Here is a 14,352-nt window from a genome sequence, read left to right as displayed (position 1 = left end):
AAGAAGACCAGTCTAACTGTCCTACTTGAGCAGTTGATCTTAAATTATGCAATTATGTAGGATGAACTGTTTCATATCATATGCTTCAAGCAGAAAGGAACAGCTGTTAACCTGTTCACAGGGATGAAAACTAGTCAAAGGGGTAAAATTATTGATTCCAAATTCCAAAAAACTGGCCAAATACTGACAAAACTGCATCCCATGCACCAAAGGCTCTTCTTTCTGGAACACGCCAGTGAACTTTATAAATAAGTGGGCACTTGTGCAAGAAAACATCACCTCTACTTTCATTGTCTTATGTTTTAAGAGGTTAATTATGTTTCTATACTTTGTGGAAGATTTCACCAAAGCACTTTTACTCTTAGGAACGAAGTCCTTAAAGTACTGCTGGCCACTGTTCAGTCAGTCTTGCAGCAGCACTCTAGTGAGAACCATCTAGAAGAAACATGTTTCAAGCAATGATATTTGGGATAGTAAGATCTCTTTGAATTTTTGTGAAATCCTCCCATTGTGAAGGAAAATTAAATTTGGTACATCGTCTCCCAGTTGTGCCAGGCCCCTATGGAACACATTATGAACTAGATGAATGTTACAAGTGCCAACAGGCTGTCTCTCAAAATAAGATAATCATTTAGTGGCAGCGTTGTTGACATTTGGCCCATGTTTACTTAGCATTAGCAGTTTTGACCAAGGAAGTTGTGCCAAATCCAAAGCTTCCTCCAGTTTACTGTAAATATCTTTAGCTGTTGTCAAACCCATAAAAAAAGGTCTGGAGGTGCCTGGTCACAATCATGTTTTTGGTTGGTGATCAGTATCTAACAGCTACCTGCCATTCTTTGTAAGATGGTGCATTTGCGGTTTCATCATAGCACAAGGTGTAATATGTACCATTGAAGTCCTTCGGTAACTGTTTTCTGAAGTATGGGGCCAGCACATCTGTTAGATACCATGCCTTTGTCCTTAATAAGGGAAGATGTTGGGGCACTGCATTTGGAAACACAAACTGGAAAGTTTCCCCAATATGTTCACAAGGTGGCTCAAAAGTGAAGTCAACTGAAATTGTTTTTATTACCCAGATAAGTTCTGTTCTTGTTGCACTATCTCTGAACTTTGGAGGGGGGGGGAATCTCTTTTCTCACTGGGAAGTCATTGTTTCCCCCAAAATGCAGTAACGAAAACAAGAACACCACAAATTGCATTCATGAAAACAAAGAAATACTAACTTTACTGATCTTTTTAAAAAAAAAAAAAACTGAAAAATTACCAAGATGAAAAAACGGACTTTTACTGATTTTTCTGACCATTTTCCACCTCTGACATATCATATGCTTCAAGCAGCAAGGAACAGCTGTTAACCTATTTGTAACTCACAGTTCCAGAACTGTCTTGAGAAGATCTATTTTTGACATAATCACCAGCTAATGTCAGAGATGGTGTCAGTTGCCTACAATGTAGGGACAGTTCAGCTTATTGATGAAGAAAGGAATGGCTATGAGCCATGCAGGTATTCATTTGCCAATTTGTTCTAGGTGACCCAAATGATAGTTTTGTTTCACACAAGCAGCTAGCACTTATTTTCTCTCTTCTGGGTACATGACCATATGGAAAAACTATTAGGTAAACTTACTGGTTATAGGGACGCCATTTGTATGATAGGTAGCTAGGAAAAAACTCGTATAGGTAGATACAGTTAGTCCGCTGTAAACAGCCAGTTTATATTAATATTAATGCATGCGATAGAATGGAAAAAATAAATGCTGCTTGTGTGAACAAACTAGATTTCTTTCATGATGGGTAGAAATGTTTAAAGACGCAATTGTATTTTGCATTGAAACGTTACCAGAATGTTCTAGATATTGCTGCTTTATGCTGACTTAATGCATTGGTCCATCAAGGTCAGTACTGTCAGACTGGCAATGGCTCCAGAGTCTTAGGTAAAGGTTTTTCACGCCACTTATTACCTGATTGTTTTACCAGGAGGATTGGGACTTCTACATGCCAAGCAGATGCTCTGCCACTGAATTTTTGCCCTTCTCTTAAATTGATTTCCTTCCAAGTGTATCTTCATGTGAACATTAAACATTTGATTCTTTACCCACTAACCCCTTTAATCCTACTAATCTGTAATTAATAGGGTTGTTTCCTCCTGAATGGACTATGTCCATGGAGTCTCAGAAGTTCTGGGGGTCTACAGAAGTCAAACTTCCCTAATTCGAAATCTGGGAAATAGCTTTTTTTGAATTATAGTCTCTTCTATTTTGCTGTATTCAGCTTCTACTTCATCCCTTCCTTTACCATGTTTTGAGGCTTTTATAGTCTAGCATCTCTTCCCCATCATAGTAAAGTAGAATGGCTAGAAATATTCTGGCATTTTTGGTACCACTGCAGACAGAGCGCTCCTGAATGGTAGTTATCACTTACATTTGGATGTCTGAATCACCTGAGAAATGAAGTGTGTGGGGGAGGGAGGGGCTGCAGGCGGAGTAGTAGTTCAGGTAGTTTTCATTATCTGTTATAGCAATAAACTATATTCAGGGCTGCAGCTGACCCCTTATCACTCCATTTACTGGGAAAGAGAAAAGTGGAGCAGAATCGAATCCCTAAGGATTCACCACTAGAAAAATTCACCAAGTTTCACTGTAATTGAAAAAAAATGATGGAAGGGATGGGGGCAGTCGTTTTAATTTTTTGTAAAAAGAGAAAAAATCCAAGAGATTATAGGCAATCTCTTTTATTTAATTTGAATGCAATATACATTGGTTTTACTTTCAAATGCTAAATCCTTGTTAAGGATAATACATAATCAGAAAAGCACTTTCACGCCTCTCCACTTGCAAGGCAATAAACAACATAGCATAACTAAGGGCAACCTTTCCAAATGGAGGGACTTGCTGCTTGGCACTAACCAGTGGGCTGTGCTGGCAGTTTCCTATGAGACAAGAGTTTTTACTTGAACTTGTGTAAGGCAAACAGCAAACATTGGGCAAACAGCCAAGCAAAAATGTCTTCACTTTTTATAGTAGTGCACTTAAATGCCTTAACCCATAGTCAAGTCTCTTGAAAGGATTTCACTGTACTGAAGCACCAACCTTCTATAAAATTCTTATTTACAAATAACTTTGCCAACTCTCGCTGTACAAGCTTGCCATCAGGATTGTCTAAAAACTGTCAATGCTGCTTTTGCTAGATAATTTCATGGAGAAATTCTGAACTGTGAGCCATCTTCACTTATCAAACAGCAATCCAGTTAACTACACCTGAATGAGTATTTCAGTGTGGGAGAGAAAATACTGTTTGCTTCTCTAAATCTGTTCTAGTCATGTGACAAGATAAAATCATTCTCTATGGAGCCTGTGTACCCCCTTTCCTATGAACTTTAGAATATTAGCACAGGAGCCTAACCTGCAAACACTTCAGAAAGGATTAAAAAAAACCCATCCTGATTGAGAAAAACACTTTAAAAGCAGAAAACAAGAGAAGGAAGCATTCCTCTGGGCAGTCTCCTTAGCTGAAACATGAACTTTGAAAGAGAAGCACTCTTCTTCCAGCTAACCCTAACAAGCTATAGCCCCACCCCCAATGTTTCTGTCCACAAAGTGTCTCTCAAAGAATTGTATGTTTCTCTTCTGCAGTGCAGCACATATACTTCAACAGTGGTCAACATAAATACCACTGCTGTTGCCACCCAGTAATACTAAGCACCGTTCCTTTCATGCAATGAAAGAGTGAGTGCTAAAAATGCTTTGAGAAAGGCCCAGATTCCACTGCAAACCAACCAGAACCCTAGAATTCCTCTAACCTGAAATCCCAAGATCAGTGAACAAAACCCTACCTGCAAACTCAGTGAGGAATTAGAAGGACATGAGAGCAAAGAATTATTTCAGACAACAAACTTGACGTACAAAGATTTGTGGAAGGAGTGAAAGGACAACTCCAGCATTACCATTTTTCCTTAATTGTCATCAAGTTTGGGTACAAATGCTCAATTATGGCACAAGTCAACCTTTAGCACAGCCAGCCAAGCCAAAATGCCTCTGTGTTGTCTTTGAGGTCTGAGACCAGGGTTCTTCACCACAGAATTCTTTGGTGTATCCCAGAAGTGTGCAAATAAAAGTGTGTGCCACCTCCTAGCCTCCCACATAGCCCAGGCCTGGAAACATTCACAAGAGCAGGGCACAGAGCCACCTCAATTAGTCTCATAGGAGGACAGCAGAGCAGCATCAACTGGCTCCATGCACGAAGGACATGTGAATGATCGCATCAGCCAGTCATCAATGCAGTGTACATGGTAGATGTGCAAGCATGGCAGGAACCGGATGGGGTCTCCATATACAAAATCCAGCATGCAGATCACACACCTGGAGCCAGGCAAAGAGAAAAAGTGGGGGAAAGATGGCATTAGCAAAAGGAAGCTATTAGGAGGTTTCAAATCTTTTACATCCCCTGCCCAAGTTGCATCATAATTCAAATACACTAGAAATTAGCACTACTTGCCATTTTGCTCAGTGCTTATAAACCTCACAAAACTAGCCCCCAAAGCCATTAACACTGAACTCCATTTGTAACATAAGTACTCTTTTATTATATTCCAGAGTAGTGAACTGAAGGTATTGTAGTGTTTTCCTTCTGGCAACACTAAGCATGCAGTAATGCCCAATGTCTCTGGCACCTACTTGATGCTTCCCTAAACCAACAGCCAATCCTGCTTTCCACTTCCCTAGAGAAGGCATGTTAGAAGAGCCCAAAAAAGCATCACCTTGGTGACTAGCAAGCACTCATTTGGATACAGCTGTCTCCATCATAGCAGCATGCTTGCTTTGGCACTGCTAATATTTTTGGAACCTTCCCAACATCGTAGTGAGGTCCATCCCTCATTGCGGCCATTTTATGATCAATCCTTACTCCCCCATGGCAGCCACTTTGTTCTAGTGCCTATTACCTGTTGCCAAAATTCCAAAAGTGCCTACAGATTAAATAAGACTAGGGATCTGTGATCTAGCACATTCAGGATTCTCCACATAATTCCTAGGAAGTGAGGTTTCCAAAGGAAGATTTTCTGTACCCTACATTCTTGGTATTCTGGCATCAGACTTCCTTTGTTATTCATAAACTGAGATAAGAAGACAACACACTATGAACTTGGAGGTGACAGAGCTATGACCTAGTGTTTCCACCCACCTCTCAAATATTTCCATGGCCAAAAGACAGCAAGCCAATCACTGCTAGCCAAAATCCATTTTGTCCAAAATTCCATTTCTTATGGGGGCCAGCAACTGTTTCTCTACTGTAAATCAGAAAATCCCTTCATCACAAGTTGTTCCCTCCTGTCTTCCAAAGTAGAAATTTAAAAACGTTCCTTCTCTATCCCACCTAAATGCTGCTGATACAAAAAAACTCTATTAATGTATCTTTTTTGTTTTTTTACAACCAGTACTAGTCTGTCTAAATAGCAAACAATTCCAGAGGTTAAATGTATGTAGATGGAAAAGACAGTGAAAGAAATTTTTATTTTAAGTATGCTAGCTTGGGGGGAGAGGAATATGGCTCCCAGCCAGGGGAGTATGGATGCATAGGTAGGCAGCAGAAGTTTAGACATATCCAAAATCTCTATGATAATCTCAATTTCAAAAAGCAAAAAGGCGAATGTTTCTAGACGGGTCGTTTCGTAGAAAAAGAGCTGGAGGGACTTATTAGCATAACTCATTAGCATATGCCACACCCCCTGACATCACCGGAAGTGTGTCATAAGGCCACACACCCCGCCCCCAATGAGGAAGCCCTGCGAAGGCCCTCCCTGGCCCCAGGCAGGCAGGGGTGGGGAGAGGCAGGGAGGAAGCAACTTACCCTCCCTCTTCTCCTGCCTCCTCCTGGCTGAATGAGGGCCGGAAGCAGGGGGCGGGGCTTCATCATGTGCCCCGCCCACCGTACCTCACCCGAGGGAACTGCAATCCGCCCCGAAATGACCTCTGTTTCTAGATGTGACTTCCATAATCATATAAACAGTACAGTCTATCTCGGGGGGGGGGGGAACCTAACAGAATAACCTCTTCTGGGTAATAATGTAACTCATCTCTGTGCTTTCATTAGGAATCAACTACTTTCTGCAAAACTATTTTTCCATACTCCATCTGTTCTGTCTGAGCCTACTGGTTAAGAGCACTGGTTCCCCACCTTTACAGGGGAAAATCTGCATCCCCCACATCTCACATGATAATAGTTGTACTATTAGCATCTGTTGATTGAGAAAATACATAATGACAAAAAGATCAAAATGACAATGCTCCATATGCGTTTGCAGACCCCTTGCAATAACTCTGGGGCTCCCCAGGAATCCCTGGCCCCCAGGTTGGGACCACCAGTCTAGCGTAACAGTCCTTGAAAACAAGAGATGGGCCTTGCTATGGAGGAGTGGTTACTTGAAAGGAGGAACTACATCCCCTGAGTGGGCAAATAGCCACAATGGTTGGAAGACTGCAATGGGAAGGGAGAAGGGGACAAAACTGCCTTTCTGCTTCTTCAGTAGGTACAGAAGAGCAAGAAGAGGGCAAATTTGCCCCACTCTTCCTCTCCACTACAGTCTCGTGACCCTTGGTGGCTGTTAGTCCATGTGGGCACATTGACCCCAGGAATAAACTTTCCCAGTGTTGGAAAGGGCTGCTGGGGAGAGGGGAATGCAGGAAAGATCTGCAATCATTGCACCTGCAGATTACAGGTTCTAAACCATAGTTCTTGAGGTAAAGAAATACCAGAAGTCAAATGCAGAGGGCATTTGTGTTTGTGCATGCACAGGTCTTTCTCTTAGTCAGAACGGCTTTAGATATTTCTCCAAATGAGTATTTTGATCAACAGCAACCATCTTCACAATTGGGCTTCCTGCTTTCTTCAAATTTCTTCCATAATTGGAGAGTCTTGTTATCTTCCCAATAAATTATTCTCAAGAAAACACTTGCTCCATTTAGGAAGTAGATGCAAAACAGTATTAAGGTGTCTAAAAAAGTGGACAGGGCCTATACAGATGTGTAAAACAACATGCTGCACACCAAGTTAATGAAGCATACTGCCTCTTTAGGCACCATTAGCAAATAATTGCTATTAAGCTAGCATGGTAAATACAAAGCATTGGACATGAAGGACGTACTCTTTAATTTTTTTTTCTGATGGCTCTGAGCCTGGATCAAAGATTCCTTTGGGAAGGTGTTGGATTAGCCCAATCCTCTGAGCAATTCGGATCTGCTCCTCTTCTGTCAGTTGTGTGGCGAGACGTGCCTGGCTGGGTGTAGGATGATACACTGGAATTGGCGCATGTTCCTAGAAAGTCAAAAGACCAAGCAGCTCTTGTAACCAGCCAGTAATCACATGAAGATGTACACAAACATACAGCAATCCTGTCAGCAACAGATCCCTTCTCTTATGAACCACTCTGCACTTTCAAAAGATTTGTGACTTTGGTAAATTTTTTACAAATGTGGAACTACATAATCATGCATTCACATGTGTACAAATTAACATTTTGGCATATGCACGGCTGAAAATGTCTGATAACAGCTACTCTGCTGCACACAGATAAGGGTAAACAGGGGTACTGCTACCTGCTTCATCCTGGCAGTTCACGTTTTTCCAGAACACTCAGACAGAATATACACACACCACTCAGCAAGAGTGTAGTTTGCAGGTGCAGAGGGTCTTAGAAGAAAGATGACCTTCCTGTGTAAGCAGTGAAAAACTGGGGATTGGAGAAATGATTCATACTAACAAAAAAACTTGTTCGTGACAGTTCTTGGTTTTGGGCAATGTTCTGTATTGTCACATGCATACATACTTGCCCCTATGACATGTGTGCCTCACCGTCTGCATATGTTAAGTGCCATCAAGTCACTTCTGACTTACAGCAGCCCTATGAATTAATGACCTCCGAAACATCCCATCATTAACAGCCTTGCTCAGGTCTCACAGACTGAGGGTTGTAGCCTCCTTGACTCAGTCAATCCATGTCATGTTGGGTCTTCCTCTTTTTCTGCTGCCTTCAACTTTTCCTAGCATTACTGTCTTTTTCAGTGATGCTTGTCTTCTCATAATGTGACCAAAGTACAATAGCTCCTGTTTAGTCATTTTAGCTACTACCGTATTTCCCCGAAAATAAGACACTGTCTTATATTTATTTTTTCTCAAGAAGACACACTAGGGCTTTATACCACAAATGCATAGAAATCCTGCTAGGGCTTATTTTTTGGGTAGGTCTTATTTTTGGGGAAACAGGGTAGGGAGAGTTCATGCGTGATTTGATCTAAAACTCATCAACAAATATTACACATGTTTTTATTGGCAAATATGCAAATTTGCTTTGTATTAACATTAAATAAGACTGCCAGAAATAAAAACAAAAGAGGTAAAAACAGATATTGATAATGATATTTAAAGAGACAAATGCTTTCTCCAAGCCGGCCAGGGGGGTGGGGGCTTTGAGAATGCATTTAAAGTTGCTTTCTTTCTCTGCTCCCCCTCACCTCAAACCTACCCAGGGAGGGGAACACTGGCTGGGGAAGGGAAGACTGCCTCCCCTTCACTTCCCCAGCCACCCTGTCGGAAGCTGCACATGTGTGAAAGAGCCACATGTGGCTCCCGAGGCGCAGTTTGGCCACCCCTGCATTAAACTCTACTCCAACACCACATCACCGTAGAGTAAGGTTTAGTTAGATAAAGTACCTTCATTGGTTACAGTACTGTGGCTCTGGAGCAATGTCACACTCTAGTGTGCAGAAGACAAGCATATTTATTTGCTTCATTTTATCCTGCCTTTCTCCCCAATGGGAGCTTAAATAATTCTCTCTTCCGTTTTATCTTCACAATAACCCTGTGAGGCAGGTTAGGCTGGGTCAAGGTTACTCATCAAACCTCCATGGCAAAGTGGGGATTTGAACCTGGGTCACCCAAATCCTAATGCGACACTCTAACCACCACTATAGTGATAAAATCTTTGAAGGACCAATGAACTCCTTATACCCAGGCATGCATCTAGACAAACCTTTATTCAGGAGCAGTGGTCCAATAGTAGTATACTACAAAGATCACATCCCAGTTTCTTTCACACATTGGTGTACCCTTGCTCCAGCCACGGCACTGCTTTAGCTAACCATAAGTTACTCTGTGGCAATGCATACATACTTACCTCTACAGCACGTGGCAGTATAGAGCACTGCCCACAACCAAGAACTGTCATTAAGAAGTTTTTTTAATTAATTAATATGAATAATTTCTCCTGTCCTTGGTTTCTCTCAACACACCGAGGTAGGCTGTCCATCTTTGTTTCTTCTAAGACCCCCTACAGTATTCTCTGGGAATAGAAGCCTAGTTTATTCCATTCCCCTGCTTTACATAGAACTCAGAAACACTGTGCTGTCTGCCTCATCCATATAGTTTGAAACAGGTCTGTGGTAACATGCAAGGACAAAACAATAAAAACCCATCCCTACTTCTTTCTTCATAGAAGAGCAGCCAGCCTACTTTGAACAACGCTTCCCTATGGAGATTGATAAGGTGTGGCACTGTACAAAAATATGCACAACACCAGAATCAAACGGTTCAAAATGAGTATCAGGCATCAGAAAGGAAAGATCAAAGGCACAGAGAGCAACTGTTACTAGGATGAAACCAAATTATTAAATTTTCTAGGCAATTCATCTGTGGAAAGAATGACTAGCAGAGGTCCATCAGTGGCTATTAGCCACAAGGTATAGATAGGGACTCCGGGGCAAGTGATGCTCTGTCATCTTGGTGCTTGGGGGGGGTCAACAGTGGGATGGCTTCTAATGTCCTGGCCCCACTGGTGGACCTCCTGATGGCACTGGTATTTCTGGCCACTGTGGGATACAGAGTGTTGGACTGGATGGGCCTTTGGCCTGATCCAACATTGGCATCTCTTATGTTATGTTCTTATATGAGACCTCAGCTTCCCTCAATACCACAGCAGTGTGGGTTTCCAACTTTTGGAAGTGGGACCCATTTATAAACTTACTATACTTTACTTACTGTAGCTTTTGAAATCCACTTACAGAGCAACTCCATGCTATTTCCTCTCAGAAGTCAGTTTACACTATACACATCTCTATTTTATTTTTCATATTTAATATTCATAAATATATGGCATTACTGAGCAACAAGTTGTATCTCAAGGCCATTTTGCACACTATACATAAGCAAACCCAAATTTGCTATCCACCCTCCTCTCTCTCTCTTTTTAAATCGTTTATTTATCATTTTCCATTGTATAAAGCATGCATAAAATAAACATTTACATATTTTGGAGTTTACATTACACGTTTTCCCCCATCCATCTATCTAACTTTTGCCATCTTTTTTGGAATACATTTTCTTCCTTCCCCCGCTAGTATCATGTTCAATTTGTCCATTTCTTTTATTTCCAAAATTTTCATTGTTAATTCTTCTCTACTTGGAATTTTATCTGATTTCCACGATTTAGCTACAAGTATTCTGGATACTGTGAGGACATATAATATCACACTTTTTTCATTATATTTAATCCCCTCCGGTAACATATTAAGCAAATACACCTCTGGTTCTAGCTTCAAATCTATTTCTGTTATCTCGCTATCCACCCTTCTCTCTGAGCTCACCTTCCTCTCTGAGCTCACCCACTGGAACTCTGAGCTGCGAGAGAGTTCCAGCCCAATACTGGATCTTGACCAATATTACAACAACCACTGCCATAGCTCATTATTTTCCAGAGATTCACTAAGAAAAAGGCAAGATCACAACAACTAACACACAGTCTGGAACCTGAGTTTTCAATCAAAACCCTGCAATGAGCCAGGATAGTGAAAAGGCCCCTCTTCTGTCACTTTCCATAAGGTGATACACATTCTGTGAACTTCCTGCTGTCCAACTTCAGCTGCCCCTGGCGGCTTTTTCACATTACCAAAGACTGCTGTCTGCCTGCATCTTTCCCCCCTTGCAGCTCCGTATTACTGAAGCGTCCTTCCATCTGACATAGAATTCTCTCCTCAGTTTTTCCACCCAAGTGCCCCTTTAAAATTAATTTATTTACCTTACTCTAATTGACCATCTTGCCCTAACCTGGATAGCCAAGCTAACCTGATCTTGTCAGATCTCAGAAGCTAAGCAGGAGACGTCTCCCTGGCTAGTATTTGGATGGGAGACCTCCAAGGAATACCAGGGTCATGATGTAGAGCCAGGAAATGGCAATCCCCCTCTGAAGGTCTTTTGCCTTGAAAACTCTATTAGCATAATTTAGTCTCCCAGGTCTTGGTATGAGGTGGCCCCTTCCACAACTGACAGACAAACCTTATGCCTTCAATTACATTGCACTCCATGGTCTCAGCCTCAGATCCTCAATCCAGATGTTTATATAGCCCCCGCTCTGCCGACAGAGTAATAGGTAGACCAGTAATCCTAATCTCTCAGTCCCAGCAGGCCAACAATTTACGGGGCAAAGGGGATTCTCGCTCCAGTTCTCTCCCCGGTATCAGCTCACCTTCATAAACCCATCATTCAGTCAACTGAAGCAAATTCACCTCAGTAGCATCCCGGAGCTAGATGGACCTCCCAGCTTGAACTCTTGAGTGTCCAGTTCACAAAGGTGGAAGAAACCAGAGTCTCCAACTTGTTTTCAGTCGATCGCTCACGGCTCACCTCTGTGGCTCCATCCCTCGCCATTTGCTCCAGTAAACCAAACTCGGTTAGCCGACCCAATCCCGACAGTGCGCCCAGACGAAAAGCTTGAAGAACCCGATATCCTCGTAAACACCGCCCCGGTTTCCCCCTGTATCAGCCGGTTACCCTCTGCCCAGCGAAGCCTCGGAGGCTGCCCACAACAGACACCCCCCCCCCGCCTTCCGAGCGCGTAGCTGGACCATGTCAGCTCCACAGCGCCGTTTTCCGCCTCTCCCCCGCTCCCCTCCGTACCTGGTAGGGGGGAGGCGGAGCAGAGGTGGGCGGTGGGGGTTGATCCCCAGGCCCAAGGCTCGCTCCGTCGCCCGTAGAGTCGTTGAGCAACGAAAGGTCATCGGCCGCCTGTGAGGAAAGGCAGCCCCCCATGCCCGCCCGTTCGGGCCGCCGCCGCCGCCGGGTCCGACCCGGGCAACCTCCCTTCGCCAGCTCCGGAATGGGGGGCAATGGAAGAGAGTTCGCATGGCTTGTCGGGAATTGTAGTTCGCGTATCAGGCACTCCGCACTTCCGCAGCGCCAAGTACTGGTGAGGTTGGGAGAAAGTGGACCGGCACGCGACAGGGTAGTAAAAGGGTGAGAAAGGCGGCCTGTTAAGAATTCCTCTGCTCACTTTACTAGTTTGCATGGGAAGCTATACGATAGGTACAGTTTCAAAAGGCAAATTCTTTGCTTTTATTGGGTATTTTTAATTAAGGTTTGCATATACTCACTGGCGAGTTAACAGTTGCTCTGTTACAGTGATCTGACTTCATGTCGGGATGCAGCCTTCCTCCCATCGAAGTAAATAGCAAAAGTGATTCTGACGAAGGGAGCTTCGAGTCTTGAAAATCTTGTGGGTCTCTAAAGTGCTAAAGTTACCTTGCTCGAAAGCAAGGCAAATCACTCTGGGGGGGTTGCTCATCTCCATTTCCAAGCTGAAGAGCCAGTGCTGTCCGAATATTTCTCACTGGTCATGTGGCCGGCATGACTAAATGCTGAGGTGCACAGAACGCTGTTACCTTCCCACGGAAGCGGTACCTATTTATCTACTTGAAATTTCTTGCTTTCAAACTGCTAGGTTGGCAGGAGCTGGGGTCAGAGTAGGGAGCTCACTCCTCAGATGGCACTCGGGTCTTGAAGTGCCAAACTACAGACCTGGTCTGCCGCCCAGCGTCTTAATCTCTGAGCTAAAGTGCTAGCTCCTCTACTGCAGACTCAGGGCCAAGTTATCCATTAGGCACAGTGGGCTCAGATACTTTTAGGGGCCAATGAAAGTGTTTTAATTTCTTATAAAATCAGAAGAAAAAAATAAATTTTTAGGATCGAAAAAAACCCCAACAACAAAATGTTTAGGACTCATGAAAATCTGTTAAATTTTGCCTAAAACAGGGAAAAATAAAATGTTGAAGTATTTAAATAAATTTAATTTTTTTTATGGAGGGAGGGGGTGGGACCACAAAGGCAAAAGTACCTAGGGCCCGCGAAAGTCCTAATGCTGCCCTATGCAGACCAACACAGCTACCCTTTGAAACTGATTCTAAGGTATTGTTGTTGTTCAGTCGCACAGTTGAGTCTTCGCGACCCCATGTGATTATTAGATTATGCTTATTAGAGTGACTATTGGTCTCTGTTTAGTATTCCACAGTGTATACTACAGACTGAACTTCACACTGCAGGAAAATCCATTCTGTTAGAATCAGATTTAGTATCTGAAGAAGTGTGCATGCACATAAAAGTTTATACCTTGAATAAAACTTTGTTGGTCTTAAAAGTGTCACTGGACTCAAACTTTTTTTCAGATTTAGTAGGACACACTAAAATGTGACTGTTCAGTTGACAACAAATAGTGGCTTACCATTGTCATCATGACTAAAGTCCATTCAATCTTTTAGCACTCTACAGTTGAAATGATCATAAGATGCATCCTGTTCTTGTACCATTTAATATTATTATTATTATTTTGATTTTTATACTGCCCTCCCCGCGAGGCGGAATCACGGTGGTGTACAACAAGTTAAAATCAAATACATAATAATTTAAACTGTTAAAAGCATCATGCCAGACATTATACAACCAGGACAGAGGTAATCACTGTTCTTGAAAGAGATTCAAAGGCCTGGGGGAGACAAAACTACCCTCCCTGTCCTTCCTCCCCCCAAGGGCTTTTCCCCCATTTTTCCAACAAAAAAAATTGGAAATGTGGGGGCACTGAACAAAGCTCCAATGTAATATTTTCTCTTTTGGAATTAGTGAAATGCTTTTTAAGATAAGGTTCTACTCACTCAAGTTGTGTCATATGAAGATTTTAATGTAAGACGATCTATTCTGCAGCATTACAGCATGATAATTCCTGTATATTCTGTAAACATATTCAACATAGTTTCAAAACAGGTCTATTATTGTTTAAAGGTGACAAATTTTGTATACTGCGAATATGCTATGTGTATGATGATAAAACAATATTGAAGAACTCAGTGTTTTCAGTGTTACAAAATTTAACTGCCAGTACTTTTGTGACTGTATGAGATTTTCTGAGTGATTACCAGTGGCTTGGGGACACACTGTCAGCCCCACACTTCTGTTTATTGGAAGTGACTTGAGGCTGAAAGCACAGAGGATGCACTTGCAGACTAATTGGGGGGCTGGCCCAGAGCTGAAAACAGGGAAAGA

General features: G+C 42.5%; 1 protein-coding gene across 1 annotated transcript; it reads right to left on the bottom strand.

Moving 5' to 3' along the window:
* Nucleotides 1-1,333: 1,333 nt before the first annotated feature.
* LOC107114416 (RING finger protein 11-like) lies at nucleotides 1,334-12,140 on the bottom strand. The gene is made up of 3 exons (XM_015415891.1): nucleotides 11,941-12,140; nucleotides 7,139-7,308; nucleotides 1,334-4,358 (listed from the first exon to the last, which is right to left on the bottom strand). Exons 1-3 carry the CDS (start codon nucleotides 12,070-12,072, stop codon nucleotides 4,187-4,189), a joined length of 474 nt encoding a protein of 157 aa, XP_015271377.1. The 5' UTR covers nucleotides 12,073-12,140; the 3' UTR covers nucleotides 1,334-4,186.
* Between the last annotated feature and the right edge of the window lie 2,212 nt (nucleotides 12,141-14,352).

Source organism: Gekko japonicus, unplaced genomic scaffold (assembly GCF_001447785.1).
Source record: "Gekko japonicus isolate JY-2015 unplaced genomic scaffold, Gekko_japonicus_V1.1 scaffold46, whole genome shotgun sequence".
Lineage (NCBI taxonomy): Eukaryota > Metazoa > Chordata > Lepidosauria > Squamata > Gekkonidae > Gekko > Gekko japonicus.
The sequence above is the reverse complement of the archived record's forward strand: the minus strand, read 5'-3'. Positions and strand labels throughout refer to the sequence as shown.

Excerpts from the sequence above, each read along its gene's own strand:
- LOC107114416 (XM_015415891.1), bottom strand. The coding sequence starts at position 12,072 with ATGGGGGGCTGCCTTTCCTCACAGGCGGCCGATGACCTTTCGTTGCTC. Across the intron at positions 7,309-11,940 it reads CTCCGCCTCCCCCCTACCAG|GAACATGCGCCAATTCCAGT; the intron begins GTACGGAGGGGA and ends TTGACTTTCTAG. Across the intron at positions 4,359-7,138 it reads TCAGAAAAAAAAATTAAAGA|GTGTGTGATCTGCATGCTGG; the intron begins GTACGTCCTTCA and ends GCCTGGCTCCAG.